Source organism: Protomyctophum bolini (assembly GCF_963924005.1).
Source record: "Protomyctophum bolini genome assembly, chromosome: 4".
NCBI classification, from domain to species: Eukaryota; Metazoa; Chordata; class Actinopteri; order Myctophiformes; family Myctophidae; genus Protomyctophum; species Protomyctophum bolini.
In genome coordinates this window covers 52,487,335-52,508,477 of record NC_137865.1, presented here as the reverse complement: position 1 = coordinate 52,508,477, position 21,143 = coordinate 52,487,335, and the positions used below count along the sequence as shown (strand labels likewise).

The following is a 21,143-nucleotide window of genomic DNA, read 5'->3' as shown; positions in this document are numbered from 1 at the left end:
ATTCACCCAGTCACACACTGTGCATTACATTCACCCATTCACACACTGATGGTGGTGGGAAACCATGCAAGGCACCAACCTGCACATCAGGAGCCATCATGGGTTCAGTGTCTTGCTCAAGGACACTTCCACACGGAGCCCTGGTTCGAACCGGCCACTCTACCGCTGAGCCACCGCCGCCCACATGAAGGCAGGAATGTGTAAATGTCCCTGTTGAATAAAGGCTTTGAGAAACCTTCCTTTTATTATCATTTATTCCTTATGCTGTAGAAAAATGTATAGATTTTACAGTTACTTACAAAACCGTACAATCCCTCAAACCCCGCAAAACATCTCCACACGGAGACGCACCCAAATCAACCCCCAAAACATCTCCACACGGAGACGCACCCAAATCTACCCCCAAATCATCTCCACACGGAGACGCACCCAAATCAAAGTCTCCAGAGGCCTGATCTGGCCATTATGGCTTTAGTATAATAGCTTTAAAATAGCATTTCTGTCCCGAAAGATACATTCTTTAAATGACACATTCTCTAAATGACAAACGCCTACATCAAATGGAGAGAAGCATAAATGAAATAGTTAGATATATAACAGAAAAGCTGCTTCAAACACAACGGTTTATAAAAGAGAGTGAATAAAAAGTAACATGTACTAAAAAAGGTTTAAAGAAACAGCCTTTAAAAATCTTAAGGGAAAAGAATATATATGTATATAAACTATATATGTGTGTGACATTCACTTCTTCTGGGTCTCCCCCCTCGACTCTGAGAGTGTAACACATGGAACCAACACTCTCAGAGTCACAGACCTGTAAGGGTCCATTTGGTTCCATGTGTTACACTCTCAGAGTCACAGACCTGTAAGGGTCCACTTGGTTCCATGTGTTACACTCTCAGAGTCACAGACCTGTAAGGGTCCAATTGGTTCCATGTGTTACACTCTCAGAGTCACAGACCTGTAAGGGTCCAATTGGTTCCATGTGTTACACTCTCAGAGTCACAGACCTGTAAGGGTCCAATTGGTTCCATGTGTTACACTCTCAGAGTTACAGACCTGTAAGGGTCCATTTGGTTCCATGTGTTACACTCTCAGAGTTACAGACCTGTAAGGGTCCATTTGGAACCCCCTCAAGGAACCAATGCGAGTCCCTGGACCAAACATTCAGAACCACAGGATGGTGTGTGTGTGTGTGTGGATGGTGTGTGTGTGTGTGTGTGTGTGTGGATGGTGTGTGTGTGTGTGTGTGTGTGTGGGGGGGGGGGGGGTCAGTCTGGAGGGAGCAGGTCGTGTAAACGAAACCGATCTCTGATGTGAGGACGGACGTCTTCGTTCTGTGGGAGAAAAAAACAACAATATTAAAGCTGAGCCACGCTAAAACTACAACATGATGTCACTGAGCCGCGCTAAAACTACAACATGTCACTGAGCCACGCTAAAACTACAACATGATGTCACTGAGCCGCGCTAAAACTACAACATGATGTCACTGAGCCGCGCTAAAACTACATGTCACTGAGCCGCGCTAAAACTACAACATGTCACTGAGCCGCGCTAAAACTACAACATGATGTCACTGAGCCACGCTAAAACTACAACATGATGTCACTGAGCCGCGCTAAAACTACAACATGATGTCACTGAGCCACGCTAAAACTACAACATGATGTCACTGAGCCGCGCTAAAACTACAACATGATGTCACTGAGCCGTGCTAAAACTACAACATGATGTCACTGAGCCGCGCTAAAACTACAACATGATGTCACTGAGCCGCGCTAAAACTACAACATAGGGTGACCAGATGTCCCGATTTGTGCGGGATTGTCCCGCATTTCAATGACTTTTCATGCGTCCCGCAAATTGAGACGTTGTCCCACATTATGATGGACAGCCTCCAGCTTTCAAATGTGCGCTTTATCTGTGGGTCTGTACTGTAGTCAGTGTGGGAGAGCAGACAGACCCACAGGGCCAGGTTATCTGTGGTCAGTGTGGGAGAGCAGGAAGACCCACAGGGCCAGGGGGCGGGCCGTGACTGTGCGTGTGTGTGTAGGTAGGATTGGCTGTCAATCAAACAGCCGGGCAGAGAGGGGGAAATCAAATCAATGCGGTGCGGCAGCGGATAGTTTAGTCTTAGTGAAAACAAAACAACGCACGAAACACAGTAGGCTACAACGATTTAGCGTCTTAGCTAAAACATGGAGGAGAAAGGGGAAGAAAATGAAGTGCAGTTACAACAAGCACAGGGGAACTATTTATCCGTGGGTGAATGCAGTGCAAGGCATATTGAAAGAGTCTAAAGCACAGGGGAACTATTTATCCGTGGGTGAATGCAGTGCAAGGCATATTGAAAGAGTCTAAAGCACAGGGGAACTATTTATCCGTGGGTGAATGCAGTGCAAGGCATATTGAAAGTCTACTGTGACTCATTTGTAATTAGAGTCGTTTCTCGGTGACACGGAGGAGGTGAATAACGACGTGCGGCAACGTGTTGATCAAAAGCAGGCTTCACGGTGCATGGACAACCAAAAAAACAAGAAGAAAAGGTAACAGCAGCTGAAATAACTAGTGTTTACCACAAAGTACAACTGAGAGACTTTCAGACTTGTAATGGACAACATAAACACCTAAAAGGTGTATATCCTGGCTGTGCTGCTATGGTGGAGAAGTGTGTTTACAGTTACATTTATTATGAGTTGCCTCCAATGCTGACCAATTGTGATTTCTATTTCTGGTTTAATTTATTTTTATCTTTTATTTATTTTACCTGTATAATTTCAAAATAGTTTGCAGTAGTTGGCTTTGTTAGGAGGAGGATACTTTGATAAAGTAAACATGTATTTATTGGTTCCTTATTGGTTATTCATGCCTTCATAATCAAATCAAAGCCCCTTGGTTGGTTGGTTGGTCCAGTTGTATTGGTTCATTTGGTTGGTTGGTGTATTGGTTGGTTGGTTGGTCTATTGTCCTGTTTGTCCAATAATAGTTCATTTAAATGCATTTCTGTTAAGTTTATTTTATTTGCATAGTAGTTCTATTATAGTTATTATCATCATAGTCCTATTATGTGCTACTGAATCAACCAAAGCATAGATATGCTATGTGAGGGGCAGAATAGAAATGTTATTATTTTGGTTTTCGTATAGACATTATTCACGCGCACGACACAACCCCGCATGTGTCCCACATTGTCCCACACAACCCTGCATGTGTCCCACATTGTCCCACACAACCCCGCATGTGTCCCACATTGTCCCACACAAACACACTCTTTGTCCCACATCTGGTTAGTTGGGATCTGGTCACCCTACTACAACATGATGTCACTGAGCCGCGCTAAAACTACAACATGACCCAAACACATCTCTCTGTTTTTACTAAAACTACAACATGATGTCACTGAGCCGCGCTAAAACTACAACATGACCCAAACACATCTCTCTGTTTTTACTAAAACTACAACATGACGTCACTGAGCCGCGGTGGTAAGAGACTCACCGCTCACCCAAACACACCTCTCTGTTTTTACTAAAACTACAACATGACGTCAGTGAGCCGCTCACCCAAACAGCTGCCCAACTCTAAAGGCCTATTCATAGTCTGGATTTTCGGTGGTGAGCTGAGCGCCGCTCCGGTGGTGAGCTGACCACCGGAGCTGAAATAACGTTGAGCGGTGGCGAGTAAAAACAGAGACGGGCTGAAGCAGTGGCGGTGGTTTGCTCTTCACCGCGGCTCGTGACGACATGTTGTAGTTCGGTGGTCACCTCACCACCGAAAATCCAGACTATGTATGAGCCTTAAGCCACCACTAGATGGCGCTACAGTAATCCTCACCATCGCCACCAGATTCTCCAGGAAGGGAACGAGCTTCAGAAGCTCCGAGTCGTTTCTGTCCACGAACCAGCTCTCTATGGGGATGCCGTTGGAGAGCTGGAAAACATGGGAAACATGGAACACATTAACATTAAACCAGCTCTCTATGGGGATGCCGTTGGAGAGCTGGAAAACATGGGAAACATGGAACACATTAACATTAAACCAGCTCTCTATGGGGATGCCGTTGGAGAGCTGGAAAACATGGGAAACATGGAACACGTTAACATTAAACCAGCTCTCTATGGGGATGCCGTTGGAGAGCTGGAAAACATGGGAAACATGGAACACGTTAACATTAAACCAGCTCTCTATGGGGATGCCGTTGGAGAGCTGGAAAACATGGGAAACATGGAACACATTAACATTAAACCAGCTCTCTATGGGGATGCCGTTGGAGAGCTGGAAAACATGGGAAACATGGAACACATTAACATTAAACCAGCTCTCTATGGGGATGCCGTTGGAGAGCTGGAAAACATGGGAAACATGGAACACATTAACATTAAACCAGCTCTCTATGGGGATGCCGTTGGAGAGCTGGAAAACATGGGAAACATGGAACACATTAACATTAAACCAGCTCTCTATGGGGATGCCGTTGGAGAGCTGGAAAACATGGGAAACATGGAACACATTAACATTAAACCAGCTCTCTATGGGGATGCCGTTGGAGAGCTGGAAAACATGGGAAACATGGAACACATTAACATTAAACCAGCTCTCTATGGGGATGCCGTTGGAGAGCTGGAAAACATGGGAAACATGGAACACATTAACATTAAACCAGCTCTCTATGGGGATGCCGTTGGAGAGCTGGAAAACATGGGAAACATGGAACACATTAACATTAAACCAGCTCTCTATGGGGATGCCGTTGGAGAGCTGGAAAACATGGGAAACATGGAACACATTAACATTAAACCAGCTCTCTATGGGGATGCCGTTGGAGAGCTGGAAAACATGGGAAACATGGAACACATTAACATTAAACCAGCTCTAACCCAATCCCTTCCTATCACATCTGCCACTTATACATAACCGGTCTGGGAATGTGGAACGATTTAATGGATTTTATGTCAAAGGCAGCAAAGTCGGAATCTATAATGAGGTTCTTGGACAGATCTAATATTATATAAAATACTTAGTATTATTACCTGATAAGCGAGGTGAGTTATGTATAATAATGGTCTTACTTAGACAGATCTCTTCCCAGGATGGTATAATGTATTATATTATAGTAGTAGTATTACCTGGTAGGCGAAGGCCTGAGGTGAGTTGTCTATAATGATGGTCTTAGACAGATCTCTTCCCAGGATGGTCAGGTCTTTGATGTAGTTTCCCTGAACGCACACGCAGTGCTCCCGGAACAGCCTGTGTCTATGATTGGACAGGACAGAACGAGGTTTAGCCAATCAGAAACACGCAGTGCTCTCCCGGAACAGCTGATTGGACAGGACAGAACGAGGTTTAGCCAATCAGAAACACGCAGTGCTCTCCCGGAACAGCCTCTGTCTGATTGGAGAGGACAGAACGAGGTTTAGCCAATCAATTTACAATTTAGGCATTTATCAGACGCTCTTGATCCAGAGCGACTTACATTTAAGCAAAAACAAAAGCATGTCATACATCACATATATAAAAAGTAGTTATCGTGAATCATCGCGAACGCAGTGATTGCGAACGCAGTGAGCACTTACTATGAGACCTAGCAGATCATGTCTGTCTGTCTGTGTGTGTGTGTGTCTGTGTGTCCCACCTTTGTGCCCATATATGGAGCTGAGTGATTTGTTTGTGATTGATGCAACACACTCCATATTTGGACGTATAGCTGCTTTGGGGACTCCTTATATGGTTATGGCTATAACTTAAAAATAACTTAAATATGTACGAGCTGCGTTCGCTTCCCGCGTTTGCGCGTCTTACTGGTGTATAAACTAAGAAGAACGTGTTCTATAAAGTGCTATGACTACATATCAGGGTTAAACAAACATTATGTTAATTGATGTTGTAAGATGATAAGAGCGTCCCTCACTTCACACAGGTGTGATTTTTTTATCTCCATTTTAAAATCAATGTGGTTTCATTTATGCACTCCGTTACAGACACACCCCCCCCCCCCACACACACACACACACACACACAGTGTGTCAGTCACTAACCTGACCAGTAGTTTCTTGGGGTCCAGGATGTTCAGTAATTTATCAGCGTAAACTTTCTTAGAAGCTGTGAAGAGAATGATCTGTAAAACAGATTTATAGATCCATTAGATCTGTGAAGAGAATGATCTGTAAAACACAGGCTGGGGCGCTAACCCACACTGCTCACCTCCTCATGGAGGACACAGGCTGGGGCCCTAACCCACACTGCTCACCTCCTCATGGAGGACACAGGCTGGGGCCCTAACCCACACTGCTCACCTCCTCATGGAGGACACAGGCTGGGGCCCTAACCCACACTGCTCACCTCCTCATGGAGGACACAGGCTGGGGCCCTAACCCACACTGCTCACTTCCTCATGGAGGACACAGGCTGGGGCCCTAACCCACACTGCTCACCTCCTCATGGAGGACACAGGCTGGGGCCCTAACCCACACTGCTCACCTCCTCATGGAGGACACAGGCTGGGGCCCTAACCCACACTGCTCACTTCCTCATGGAGGACACAGGCTGGGGCCCTAACCCACACTGCTCACCTCCTCATGGAGGACACAGGCTGGGGCCCTAACCCACACTGCTCACCTCCTCATGGAGGACACAGGCTGGGGCCCTAACCCACACTGCTCACTTCCTCATGGAGGACACAGGCTGGGGCCCTAACCCACACTGCTCACCTCCTCATGGAGGACACAGGCTGGGGCCCTAACCCACACTGCTCACCTCCTCATGGAGGACACAGGCTGGGGCCCTAACCCACACTGCTCACCTCCTCATGGAGGACACAGGCTGGGGCCCTAACCCACACTGCTCACTTCCTCATGGAGGACACAGGCTGGGGCCCTAACCCACACTGCTCACCTCCTCATGGAGGACACAGGCTGGGGCCCTAACCCACACTGCTCACCTCCTCATGGAGGACACAGGCTGGGGCCCTAACCCACACTGCTCACCTCCTCATGGAGGACACAGGCTGGGGCCCTAACCCACACTGCTCACCTCCTCACGGAGGACACAGGCTCTCACCTCCTCACGGAGGACACAGGCTGGGGCGCTAACCCACACTGCTCACCTCCTCATGGAGGACACAGGCTGGGGCCCTAACCCACACTGCTCACCTCCTCACGGAGGACACAGGCTGGGGCCCTAACCCACACTGCTCACCTCCTCATGGAGGACACAGGCTGGGGCCCTAACCCACACTGCTCACCTCCTCATGGAGGACACAGGCTGGGGCCCTAACCCACACTGCTCACCTCCTCATGGAGGACACAGGCTGGGGCCCTAACCCACACTGCTCACCTCCTCATGGAGGACACAGGCTGGGGCGCTAACCCACACTGCTCACCTCCTCATGGAGGACACAGGCTGGGGCGCTAACCCACACTGCTCACCTCCTCATGGAGGACACAGGCTGGGGCGCTAACCCAATAGTAACCCACACTGCTCACCCGGGTGCCGTCTACATTCCGGCTGCCACCCGTCTCTCCGGTGGTCACCAGACTATACCCGGTGGTCACCAGACTATTAGTTATGTTATACATTCAAATAGATATAGATACATAGATCTCACCTCATACATCTGAGCCATGCGCTCCAGAAACTCACGGAAGAACGGCCTCAGACGCACATAGACCTTCAAAATAAAACACATAGACCTTCAAAATAAAACACATAGACCTTCAGAATAATCTTTAAATCATTAAAATGTGTACATATTATTACGGGGATAAGGGGTCATAGAGGGGTTATAGGGGGTCATAGAGGGGTTATAGGGGGTCATAGGGTCATGACCTACCTGGTAAACAACATCCTGGAACAGAACAGGGAAGGTCAGAGCAGAATCATCCAACTCGTTCAGACTGCAGTGAACCAGAGTCTCATCCTAAAGGGTTAATGTAATAGATTACATTACATTAGTATTACAGTTCAGACTGAAGCCGAATGAGCCTTCATTCACACCTGCCAAACCAAGTGCACTTTCTGAAAATGCGCAGCAGGATTAGTTTTAATCGCAGCAAAGCTCTCTGGTGTGAATGAGACCTAAGACTAACAGAAGCAGGTCTTACCATCGTCCTTGGACGATGCAAAAACGCTAATCCATGCCTTTGTTTTCTCTCGGCTTGACTACTGCAATGCTCTTTATTCAGGACTGCCTAAGAAAACAACTGACAGATTACAACTCGTCCAAAATGCAGCAGCCAGAGTTTTAACTAGAACTAAGATGAGAGAACATATTACTCCAGTTTTGGCATCACTGCACTGGCTTCCGGTTGTTTTTAGGATTGATTTTAAAATTATTTTACTTGTCTATAAAGCTCTCAATGGTCTCGCACCTTCCTACCTACATGACTGCCTGCCTAAATATGTCCCAAACCGCCCCCTAAGGTCTTCCACTGCTGGCCTGCTCGCTTTGCCTAAAAAAATGGCAACAAAAAAATACGGGGAAGCAGCTTTTTGCTTCTATGGGCCGTCGGCATGGAACAAGCTCCCACTGTACCTTCGTCAGGCAGCCTCTGTAGACATTTTTAAAGCTCAGCTCAAGACCCACTTCTACAACATTGCTTTTAATTGAGTTTTAATTTGCACGTTCCTACCCTGCCCTGACTGATTTGCTGCATGTGGTGTTTTTATTATTTTTTATGTTTTTATTTATTTTATGTTCTTATATTCAATTTTGTTCTTTGCCATTGTTTTATCATTTTAACTACTTATGTTTAATTGTATTCAATTTTTGCCCTGTGAAGCACTTTGAGCTACATTTATGTATGAAAGGTGCTATACAAATAAAATATTATTATTATTACCAGGTCCAGGACTAAGACTAACAGAAGCAGGTCTTACCAGGTCCAGGACTAAGACTAACAGAAGCAGGTCTTACCAGGTCCAGGACTAAGACTAACAGAAGCAGGTCTTACCAGGTCCAGGACTAAGACTAACAGAAGCAGGTCTTACCAGGTCCAGGACTAAGGAGAACTCTGGAGAGCTCCGGGTCTTCAGAGGAAGAGCTGGTTTACGAGACAGTTGTTCCTCCGTCAGCCGAGGAATGTGTTTGATGAAGAAGAACCTAAACATTAAGGGTAGAGTTATTATATATTAAGGTTACGGTTTAGGGTACATTAGGGTACATTAAGGTACTTTAGGGTTTACTTACGGGTCAAAAACCTTCCAGTCTTCATCATATGAAGCTTCAGAAGGAACTGTGTGTGGAATCCGTGGAGGACTGAGATCTGACGCTGGAACAATACACATTAATATTATTATTATTATTATTATTATATGGTCTCACAGGAAGAATAAATAAATAACACTATAGAACCATATAATGGTCTTACAGGATAAAGGGGTGTGGTCTATATAACCATATTTGGTCTTACAGGATAAAGGGGGCGTGGCCGTCTCAGTGACCATCTCTGCTTCCTCTACAGCAGGAAGTGGGCCGTCCACCAGCTGGGCGTGGCTAACCATGAGGTCTTCTTCTGTGGTGCTGGGAGGAACCTCCTCTGCCTGCTCGATGACATCATCCAGCTGCTCGATGACATCATCGGCCTCGACCGGCAGCCCGCACGACTCTGACCCTGAAACATGGTCACATGACGGACAAGACTTGTGTTCAGCCAATCAGCAGACAGACAGACAGACCTGATTTGACATGAAACAATACAATGTTTTTACAATGTATTGTTGCATCAGTCACAGTTCAAAGTTCAGTTCTATAGAGATCTAACAGGTCTTAGAGATCTAACAGGTCTAGTTTTATAGAGATCTAACTCAGAGGGGACAGAGACAGAGATCTAACAGGTCTAGTTATACAGAGATCTAACTCAGAGGAGACAGAGTCATACAGGAGTAGGTTGCACGCTCTGCTCGCGCAAGTAAATAATAAATGAACAGACAAAGGAAATAAAGGAATATCTATTATCCTTATTATCCGAGTCTTACCAGAGAAGAAGTTGAAGACAGGAGAAAAGATGGTTCCCAGTAAAGTGCTGCGAGGTGGGCTGTAGGGGGCGCTGGAGTCACATTTAGCACCGTTGGTCTTCAATGGTTTACAGTCTGACATGACGACAAGCAACACATTATAATTATTATAACCCAAACTACAGTCTGACATGACGACAAACTACACAAAGTACACATTATAATTATTATAACCCAAACTACAGTCTGACATGACGACAAACTACACATTATAATTATTATAACCAAACTACAGTCTGACATGACGACAAACTACACATTATAATTATTATAACCAAACTACAGTCTGACATGACAACAAACTACACATTATAATTATTATAACCAAACTACAGTCTGACATGACGACAAACTACACATTATAATTATTATAACCAAACTACAGTCTGACATGACGACAAACTACACATTATAATTATTATAACCCAAACTACAGTCTGACATGACGACAAACTACACAAAGTACACATTATAATTATTATAACCCAAACTACAGTCTGACATGACAACAAACTACACAAAGTACACATTATAATTATTATACCCCAAACTACAGTCTGACATGACGACAAACTACACATTATAATTATTATAACCCAAACTACAGTCTGACATGACAACAAACTACACAAAGTACACATTATAATTATTATAACCCAAACTACAGTCTGACATGACGACAAACTACACAAAGTACACATTATAATTATTATAACCCAAACTACAGTCTGACATGACGACAAACTACACATTATAATTATTATAACCCAAACTACAGTCTGACATGACAACAAACTACACAAAGTACACATTATAATTATTATAACCCAAACTACAGTCTGACATGACAACAAAGTACACATTATAATTATTATAACCCAAACTACAGTCTGACATGACGACAAACTACACATTATAATTATTATAACCCAAACTACAGTCTGACATGACGACAAACTACACATTATAATTATTATAACCCAAACTACAGTCTGACATGACGACAAACTACACAAAGTACACATTATAATTATTATAACCCAAACTACAGTCTGACATGACAACAAAGTACACATTATAATTATTATAACCCAAACTACAGTCTGACATGACGACAAACTACACATTATAATTATTATAACCCAAACTACAGTCTGACATGACGACAAACTACACATTATAATTATTATAACCCAAACTACAGTCTGACATGACGACAAACTACACAAAGTACACATTATAATTATTATAACCCAAACTACAGTCTGACATGACGACAAACTACACATTATAATTATTATAACCAAACTACAGTCTGACATGACGACAAACTACACATTATAATTATTATAACCAAACTACAGTCTGACATGACGACAAACTACACATTATAATTATTATAACCCAAACTACAGTCTGACATGACGACAAACTACACATTATAATTATTATAACCCAAACTACAGTCTGACATGACGACAAACTACACATTATAATTATTATAACCCAAACTACAGTCTGACATGACGACAAACACATTATAATTATTATAACCAAACTACAGTCTGACATGACGACAAACTACACATTATAGTTATTATAACCCAAACTACAGTCTGACATGACGACAAACTACACATTATAATTATTATAACCCAAACTACAGTCTGACATGACGACAAACTACACATTATAATTATTATAACCCAAACTACAGTCTGACATGACGACAAACTACACATTATAGTTATTATAACCAAACTACAGTCTGACATGACGACAAACTACACATTATAATTATTATAACCCAAACTACAGTCTGACATGACGACAAACTACACATTATAATTATTATAACCCAAACTACAGTCTGACATGACGACAAACACATTATAATTATTATAACCAAACTACAGTCTGACATGACGACAAACTACACATTATAGTTATTATAACCAAACTACAGTCTGACATGACGACAAACCACACATTATAATTATTATAACCCAAACTACAGTCTGACATGACGACAAACTACACATATTATTATAACCCAAACTACAGTCTGACATGACGACAAACTACACATTATAGTTATTATAACCCAAACTACAGTCTGACATGACGACAAACACATTATAATTATTATAACCCAAACTACAGTCTGACATGACGACAAACTACACATTATAGTTATTATAACCCAAACTACAGTCTGACATGACGACAAACTACACATTATAGTTATTATAACCCAAACTACAGTCTGACATGACGACAAACTACACATTATAATACTATAAGACTCTGACATGACCACAAACATATGATCATTATTATAACCCTAACCCAAACTACAGTGACATGACAAAAAATTAACATTAGGTTTACAGCACATTATGATAATTATACCAAACTACAACACATTATGATAATCATACCAAACTACAACACATTATGATAATCATACCAAACTACAACACATTATGATAATCATACCAAACTACAACACATTATGATAATCATACCAAACTACAACACATTATGATAATCATACCAAACTACAACACATTATGATAATTATACCAAACATTATGATAAACATTATCATAAACTACACTTTTTTGGAAAACCGACGCAGCTAAAAATCTGAAAACACGTCCAAAGTGTCACACACACACACACACACACACACACACACACACACACACACACACACACACACACACACACACACACACACACACACACACACACACACACACACACACACACACACACACACACACACACAGGTTTTTACCTTTGTTTCTGCGAGCGCCTCTGGAGATGTTGTTCTGTGGTGTAGAAGTGATCAGGTTAGTGTCGTCAATACGACTCCTCTTAGCTGGAACTTCCTCTGCCTAAATTAAACACAGATGAACAAAGTAAGTTAAGATTATTACCTACATTATCTAAACGATCATTATCATGATCTTATCATTATATATTAGCCACGCGGTTAATAGTTTTCTCAGTAGTAAACTCCTATCCTCCTCCTGTCAACCGGCCCCATCCTCCCAGCAATGACATATGTACCTTCACAGAGGTTATAACAGAGAGGTAGGAGGTGGTAGGTAGGTCTGTAGGGTAGGTAGGGTTATAGATGTACCTTCACAGAGGTTATAACAGAGGGGTAGGAGGTAGTAAACTCCTATCCTCCTCCTGTCAACCGCCCCCATCCTCCCAGCAATGAGCAGCGGCATGGAATCCGCGTAAGGACGCGCTGTGATTGGCCAGTAGTAGCTACTTTGAGTGGCAGTCAGTGGGAAATGCTCTCGCCACAGAATGCACTAGTAATCTGGCCATAATAATCATTCTGGGCGGCCCCGGCTGTTGGTACGCAGAAGCGCTTCCCGGCGCTTGATTGACAGCGCATAATTAATTTTGACGAGGCATGCGCACTGGTTATAGACGTACCTTCACAGAGGTTATAACAGAGAGGTAGGAGGTGGTAGGGTAGGGTCTAACAGAGGGGTAGGAGGTGGTAGGGTAGGGTCTAACAGAGGGGTAGGAGGTGGTAGGTAGGGTAGGGTCTAACAGAGGGGTAGGAGGTGGTAGGGTAAGGTAGGGTCTAACAGAGGGGTAGGAGGTGGTAGGGTTATATATGTACCTTCACAGAGGTTATAACAGAGAGGTAGGAGGTGGTAGGGTTATATATGTACCTTCACAGAGGTTATAACAGAGAGGTAGGAGGTGGTAGGGTTATAGATGTACCTTCACAGAGGTTATAACAGAGAGGTAGGAGGTGGTAGGTAGGTCTGTAGGGTAGGTAGGGTTATATATGTACCTTCACAGAGGTTATAACAGAGAGGTAGGAGGTGGTAGGTAGGGTAGGGTATAACAGAGGGGTAGGGTAGGTAGGGTTATATATGTACCTTCACAGAGGTTATAACAGAGGGGTAGGAGGTGGTAGGTAGGGTAGGGTATAACAGAGGGGTAGGGTAGGTAGGGTTATAGATGTACCTTCACAGAGGTTATAACAGAGAGGTAGGAGGTGGTAGGTAGGGTAGGGTATAACAGAGGGGTAGGAGGTGGTAGGGTTATAGATGTACCTTCACAGAGGTTATAACAGAGAGGTAGGAGGTGGTAGGTAGGTCTGTAGGGTAGGTAGGGTTATATATGTACCTTCACAGAGGTTATAACAGAGGGGTAGGAGGTGGTAGGTAGGGTAGGGTATAACAGAGGGGTAGGGTAGGTAGGGTTATATATGTACCTTCACAGAGGTTCCACGGATGAACCTTTTGATGGTGGAGAACAGTCCTGTTCCTTTGTTCTGCATTCTGACTCTGCTCCTCCTGGCTGTAGGCTGTGAGATCTTCTTCCTTAGAGATATGGGTTTGGAGATCTTATTTTTAACAGGTGAGGTTTTGGAGATCTTATTTTTAACAGGAGAGCGTTTGGAGATCTGCTTCCTAACAGGTGAGGGTTTGGAGATCTGTTTCCCAACAGGTGAGGGTTTGGAGATCTGTTTCCCAACAGGTGAGGGTTTGGAGATCTGTTTCCCAACAGGTGAGGGTTTGGAGATCTGTTTCCCAACAGGTGAGGGTTTGGAGATCTGCTTTCTAACAGGAGAGCGTTTGGAGATCTGCTTCCTAACAGGTGAGGGTTTGGAGATCTGCTTTCTAACAGGTGAGGGTTTGGAGATCTGCTTTCTAACAGGTGAGGGTTTGGAGATCTGTTTCCCAACAGGTGAGGGTTTGGAGATCTGCTTCCCAACAGGTGAGGGTTTGGAGATCTGTTTCCTAACAGGTGAGGGTTTGGAGATCTGTTTCCCAACAGGTGAGGGTTTGGAGATCTTCTTCCCAACAGGTGAGGGTTTGGAAATCTTATGTCTAACAGGTGAGGGTTTGGAGATCTTCCTAACAGGTGAGGGTTTGGATATCTGCTTTCTAACAGGTGAGGGTTTGGATATCTGCTTCCTAACAGGTGAGGGTTTGGAGATCTTATGTTTAACAGGTGAGGGTTTGGATATCTGCTTCCTAACAGGTGAGGGTTTGGAGATCTTATGTTTAACAGGTGAGGGTTTGGAGATCTGTTTCCTAACAGGTGAGGGTTTGGAGATCTGTTTCCTAACAGGTGAGGGTTTGGAGATCTGTTTCCCAACAGGTGAGGGTTTGGAGATCTGCTTCCTAACAGGTGAGGGTTTGGAGATCTTCCTAACAGGTGAGGGTTTGGATATCTGCTTTCTAACAGGTGAGGGTTTGGATATCTGCTTCCTAACAGGTGAGGGTTTGGAAATCTGCTTCCTAACAGGTGAGGGTTTGGATATCTGCTTTCTAACAGGTGAGGGTTTGGAAATCTTATGTTTAACAGGTGAGGGTTTGGAGATCTTCCTAACAGGTGAGGGTTTGGAGATCTGCTTCCTAACAGGAGAGGGTTTGGAGATCTTCCTGGTAGGTGAGGGTTTGGAGATCTTATTCCTGGTAGGTGAGGGTTTGGAGATCTGTTGGACTTCACAGTGTTTGCGTTTGCCGTTGGTTGGGCGTCCTCCACTAGGGGGAGCTAGAGGCTGCTGCCTCGTCATGGTCCAGCCATACGACCTGAAGAAGAAGAGTCATATTATAACAACATGAAGAGACATGACCATATATGGACAGGGCTCGAAATTGCGACCACCTTGATGTATAAGGGCCTGAATATAAGGGCCGATTCATACTGATATTTTACCGCTGTTTCGGCGCTGTAGTGTCGAAATGATTTCGGCTCGTCAGAATTTTTCAGTAGCACCGAAGAGCCGACTTTAGGACGGTACCCCCCCCCCCCCCCCCCCGAACCTCAAATGACGTCACATTGTAGGCTCTACAGCGCCGAACCGACTTTTATTCGGCTCTAAAATAGGAGTATGAATCGGCCCTTAATCTGTGCGATCTAAAGATATAATCGGGAGTGCCACTGCAAATCATTGTTGTCGTGCAACCGAAACGATCGCGACCGAAACCGTCGCGGGCCGGTTCCGTCCTGCGGGATGATTTAATCCAACTTGTAGAGCATCAATATCTGAACAAAAAAGTAAGTTCCTAATCCATCCATTCCTGGCCATAGTTATGATTTTTTTAAAGAAATATCTCCTGCTCTCCCTCTACTGTAGATGCGTTATGCTTTATGGTGTCGTCCACTCACTGTTAACCCATTTAGGCCTGACATCGAAATTTAAAAAATGCATTTTTTTTAAATGTATTTTTTTGGAAAAACCTCATGTTTCTACAACAGTGGTTCTCAATATTTCATGTCTGTCAAGGACCCCAACAATGATATATGTATTATATAGCCGACCCCCATCTGAACACATGTTGTTCCAGGGACCCTCCAGAAGCAAAGATTTGAGTTAAAAACGGAAACACCGACAGAATATAAGATTTAAGGCACATTTTCACGATTTTTCAAAAATAGCAGACCTACAAGCTCGTAGCGCGACACTCGGTGGCGCGCTATGAGCTTGTAGATCTGCTATTTTTCAATAGCTAAATTATTATTAAGTGTTTAGAACACCAAAAGGTGTTCCCGCCCAAAATGGGTTAACTGTTAACATGACCGTGCACTTGAACTTGACAGTTTTTATGTACAATATTTGCATTTCAGTCCATAATCATAAAGTTAATGTATTTGAAATTAAATTTAAAAAAAGATTACTTTTCCGGATTCCAATAAAAATGAATAGGTGAAAATAATTCAGGATTCCATTTTTTTTTTTTTTTAATAGCAAAAAAGCAGATCTACAAGCTCAAAATGAATTGCACTGCGACACGTTTTGAGCTTGTAGATCAGCTACCTTTGACTATATGCATTGTGGCCCTCTGGAGTGAGTGTGAGAAATATAGTGGCCCTCTCCATCATCAAAGTTTCCCTGCCCTGTCCACTGCTGATGTTGGCAAATGGCAATTATAGCACAGTAAAGATGATAATAATCCAATATGATGTGTGTAGTTCTTTATAGATGTAGCCTCTTCATTTTTTATCTCAAAGTGCACCAGATTGAAGCATTTTCATCGCAAAAATAAAATAAAAAAATCTGGAGCACAGGCCCCTTGGCGGGGCAGCGCTATCATTCTAGCCTTGCATAGGACCGCCTGAGTCATACAACTGATACTGCCTGCTTGATTTAACAACGCAATATGATTTATTTATTTTTTATTTTTCTGCCCCCTTCAAAAATCTCAATTGACCCCTCAGTCATTTCATCCTGGCGCCGGGCCCGACTGCTAGTCTCGGACAGGAACAAACTGCAGGTTGAAAAGGCCCTCGGTAGAATCTGCACCTGGCTCGCTGATAACAAACTATCTTTACACCTGGGAAAACTAAATCCATTCCATTTGGATCAAATAGTAATCTCAGCAAGGCAGATGGCTTCTTGGTTAGAGTTGGTGACAATAGACTAGAGCATCACAGTCCCCCTTTCATGACGAGGGGTTAGGGTTAACCCCTAAACCCGCCCAACTGCGACGCTTATTATCACACGAAAAGATGAAATTACCTACCTAGGTTCCATCCTGGAGGCAAATATTTCCGGTGACAAAATGGCCACCAACGTAATCAAAAAAGTCAACCAAAGAACAAGATTCCTAATACAGGATCTCCTCACTGGTCAACAAAAACACCTTGAAGACCTTAACAGGAGCCCTCGTACAAGGTTTCTTCGACTATGCACGCACCTCTTGGTACCACAGCACTTCAAAGGCCCTTTAAAAAAGGCTCCAGACTTCTCAAAACAAACTGGTCAGGCTACTACTTGGCCTCACTCCCCGAACACACCTCACCCCTGCCCACTTTGACAGGCTGGAATGGCTTAGGGTTAGTCCACACCCACAACACAGAGGGAGTTCAACAAACCATGTGCAACCCAGATTCGGCACAAACAAGGGACTAAATTAATTTAGCTCCTATGCCATCAAAACGCCCTACCAACAGTCATTAAGACATGGCCCCCGTAAAATCTGAATCCCCCCCCCTTGTCCCCCTCAAGTATGTTTCTTTATTTTTCACCTCACTGTAATAATAATAATAATAATAACAGATCATCTCACTGTAGGCTATATGTTTCTTTTCCATTTTTACCTCCTCTATGATGATTTTCCGTTTTGACTATATAGTTGTGTTATATTCGTACGTCTATAAATGTTTTGATGAATTGAAAATGGTGGACCCTCTTGTAAACAAGTGTAATGATTTATGGTGTCGTACTGTCGTCCACTCACAGTTAAGAGTTTTTGTATCGAGTTGTACTTGAAATGTACTGTAATTCTGCAAACTGTTAATAAATACTTAAATCAAGTCATCTCACATACTAATAATAATAGGAATGAACCTAATCTGTCGTTTTAATAAATTAACGATTCTGTTGTTTTAAGTCAACCGTTTCAGAAGGTTAAATGTTGAATTAATTAATGGTTGTGTTGTTTCCATTCCTGTGACAACGCCCCCTTCCTCCATTCCATGCTAGCTGGTTAGCCTAGCTGCTAACCTGATGTTGTTGTTGTTGTTTACCTGCCCGCTCCAGGCCTCTCAGCGGTTCTGTTGGGCCGCCGGTGGCCGCTGGGTCTCCGGTGGCTCGGAGCTCCCCGGTCCGGTCCGGTGGTCCACCGGTGGTCCGCTGGTTCAGTGGAACCGTTAGCTGTTGTTAGCCAACCGCTAGCCGAGCCGTTAGCCCCGTCACACACACACACACAAACACAAACACAAACACACACACACACACACACACACACACACACACACACCAGTAAATACAAGGCTGCTTCTCAAGGTTGCCAGATTGTGTGACAGAAACAAGCAACCAGCTCTATGAAAGCAATAGCAGATCTACAAGCTCACAATGCGTCGCGATGCATATAAACAGTGACAAATGTGGAATATTTCTAGAAACATTTTAATCTGCACAAATCTCAAATGTGGCATAATGGGGGTCCCTCTGATCCTAGAATCTGTGGGTCCCTCACAGGCCCGGCGCCACGGGGTGTCAAAGTATTATATATATTTAAAAGCAACCTTACAGAAAAAGAAGCCCAAAGTCGCTTATAAGGAGCAGACATGGCAACCCTGCGGCTGCTACTTGTATTGTGTGAACAACTTTTGTGAAGCAGCTTAGAGAGTTCTCATTAGCGCCCCCAAGTGGCCGCTTTGGAACAGGAGATTGTGCCGTAAGAGTTATATAACAGGGATTATGCACTTAAATAGAATATCTCTGCTGTCGGGGAGAAACCTCTTAACTCCAATTTTTCAGGAAATAAATTAGGCTATACGTTTTTCAGGAAATTAAGAAAACCTTATATTTTTAAAACAAAGAAATACAGCCTCATCAGAGTTGGTGTTGTAACTTTGTATATTGGCAATTACTTGCAAGGTCAGAAGTCAGAACTGCAGCATCACTCCCGTAGTCTGAAAACCCACCTTTTCAGAATCCATCATGGCCCATAGCACTTACCCCACCCCCTTAGATAGCATTTCTGTAGACTTTGATAGCATTTGATACAGACTTATAGCATGTATGTAGACAGCACTATAATTGCATTGTATGTAGTCATAGCACGTCATAGCACATATGTACATATGTATAGCATAGTAGTATATATGTATTATTGTATAGTTTATATGTATAGTTTCATTATATAAATATTCCACTGTTACTTTCTTAGCTTACGCATGTTTCATGATAAATGTTTTTATGTGATGTATTCCCATGCTTTTTTGTTCTTGCTTAATGTAAATCGCTCTGGATTAAGAGCGTCTGCTAAATGCCTAAATTGTAAATTGTAAGGAGAGAGGTGGTGGAGTTAGTTGCTTTAGTAGACAGTTTGAGAGTTCAGAGGTTTTCTAAAAAAGCGTTTTTTACTACTTTCCATTGGTTCAATATTCTTTGAAACAACACACAGACGTAAAGAGTGTTCAATAGCACTGATTTTTCCCCCTAAAAATTGAGTTATGAGGGTTCCTACCGACAGCAGTGTGTTTTGTGTGCGATTAAGAAGAGTCTTGTACACCGTGTTCACTTACAGAAAAAAATACTTTATTTCAGATTCAACGTTTTGGTCGCTCTGACCTTCATCAGACATTTCTGAAGGTCACAGGTTAGGGTTAGGCCTAAAAACGGATTTGTTGTGACGACTAGTTACATTGGTGTAACATGGCCTTAAAACTGTTTTGTTGGACGTGGTGAGACGTAGGAGGGGCCCGGACAGGAGTCAACCCACAGAGCCTAGTCCATCCACACGCCAGAAGCGTACCTCCCAGCCCTGGCAGAGTAGTTCTGGAGTAGTTCCAACGGATTGTGTGGCCTTGGTCTCTCCCCTAGTGGGACTGATCGAGGGTAGCTACTGGGACGTAAGTCGGGACTTGATCACCCCGGCTGGGTCACCTGAGTGAGGGGTATGATGTTGGGAGACCCGAAACCAGGATGACCTCAGGATACATCACTGAGGATACGTCCCAGGTGATGACCTCGGGATACATCACTGAGGATACGTCCCAGGTGATGACCTCGGGATACATCACTGAGGATACGTCCCAGGTGATGACCTCGGGATACATCACTGAGGATACGTCCCAGGTGATGACCTCAGGATACATCACTGAGGATACGTCCCATGTGATGACCTCAGGATACATCACTGAGGATACGTCCCAGGTGATGACCTCAGGATACATCACTGAGGATACGTCCCAGGTGATGACCTCATGATACATCACTGAGGATACGTCCCAGGTGATGACCTCAGGGTTACATCACTGAGGATATGTCCCAGGTGATGACCTCAGCATACATCACTGAGGATACGACATCATGCATGTCCTTAAAGTTGTGACTTGTGACTATAGTTACATTTGTGTGACATGTCCTTAAAAGAGTTTTGTTACATTGATGTGGACTGGCCTTAAAGCTGGACTGACATTAACTTTACACTCTTTGCTGGACAGAAGTGACCCAGAAAAGAAACAATGATATGAAAATGACAGCATTGGCCCTTTAACACAATGACACATGAATACACAATAAGATGAATGACAAATAAAACTACAGAATGGCCCTATAACACAATAAGATGAATGATGCTGTAATATTGCTGAATATTAGGCCTGACTGTACCTGACACGCG

The 21,143-nt window shown here is 43.6% G+C and overlaps 2 protein-coding genes across 2 annotated transcripts in view; both read right to left on the bottom strand.

Annotated features, from left to right (window-relative positions):
- Positions 1-246: 246 nt before the first annotated feature.
- Positions 247-18,756, bottom strand: LOC308314716 (uncharacterized protein). Its single transcript, XM_080762374.1, has 13 exons — positions 18,538-18,756; positions 14,270-15,596; positions 12,818-12,917; positions 9,976-10,089; positions 9,411-9,611; positions 9,188-9,269; positions 8,989-9,100; positions 7,832-7,918; positions 7,607-7,669; positions 6,039-6,118; positions 5,130-5,256; positions 3,838-3,933; positions 247-1,337 (listed from the first exon to the last, which is right to left on the bottom strand). The coding sequence occupies exons 2-13, from the start codon at positions 15,578-15,580 to the stop codon at positions 1,272-1,274; spliced, it is 2,439 nt and encodes an 812-aa protein (XP_080618500.1). The 5' UTR covers positions 15,581-15,596; positions 18,538-18,756; the 3' UTR covers positions 247-1,271.
- Positions 18,757-20,031: 1,275 nt separating this feature from the next.
- The window catches only part of parp16 (poly (ADP-ribose) polymerase family, member 16), a 10,818-nt gene continuing 9,706 nt past the window's right edge, over positions 20,032-21,143 (bottom strand). The window contains exons 7-8 of the mRNA XM_080761516.1: positions 20,811-21,143; positions 20,032-20,332 (exon numbers count right to left, since the gene is read on the bottom strand). The exon at positions 20,811-21,143 is cut by the window's right edge and continues 1,662 nt beyond it. The gene's annotated coding sequence lies outside the window, so the exon portion shown is untranslated. The remainder of the gene's footprint in view (positions 20,333-20,810) is intronic.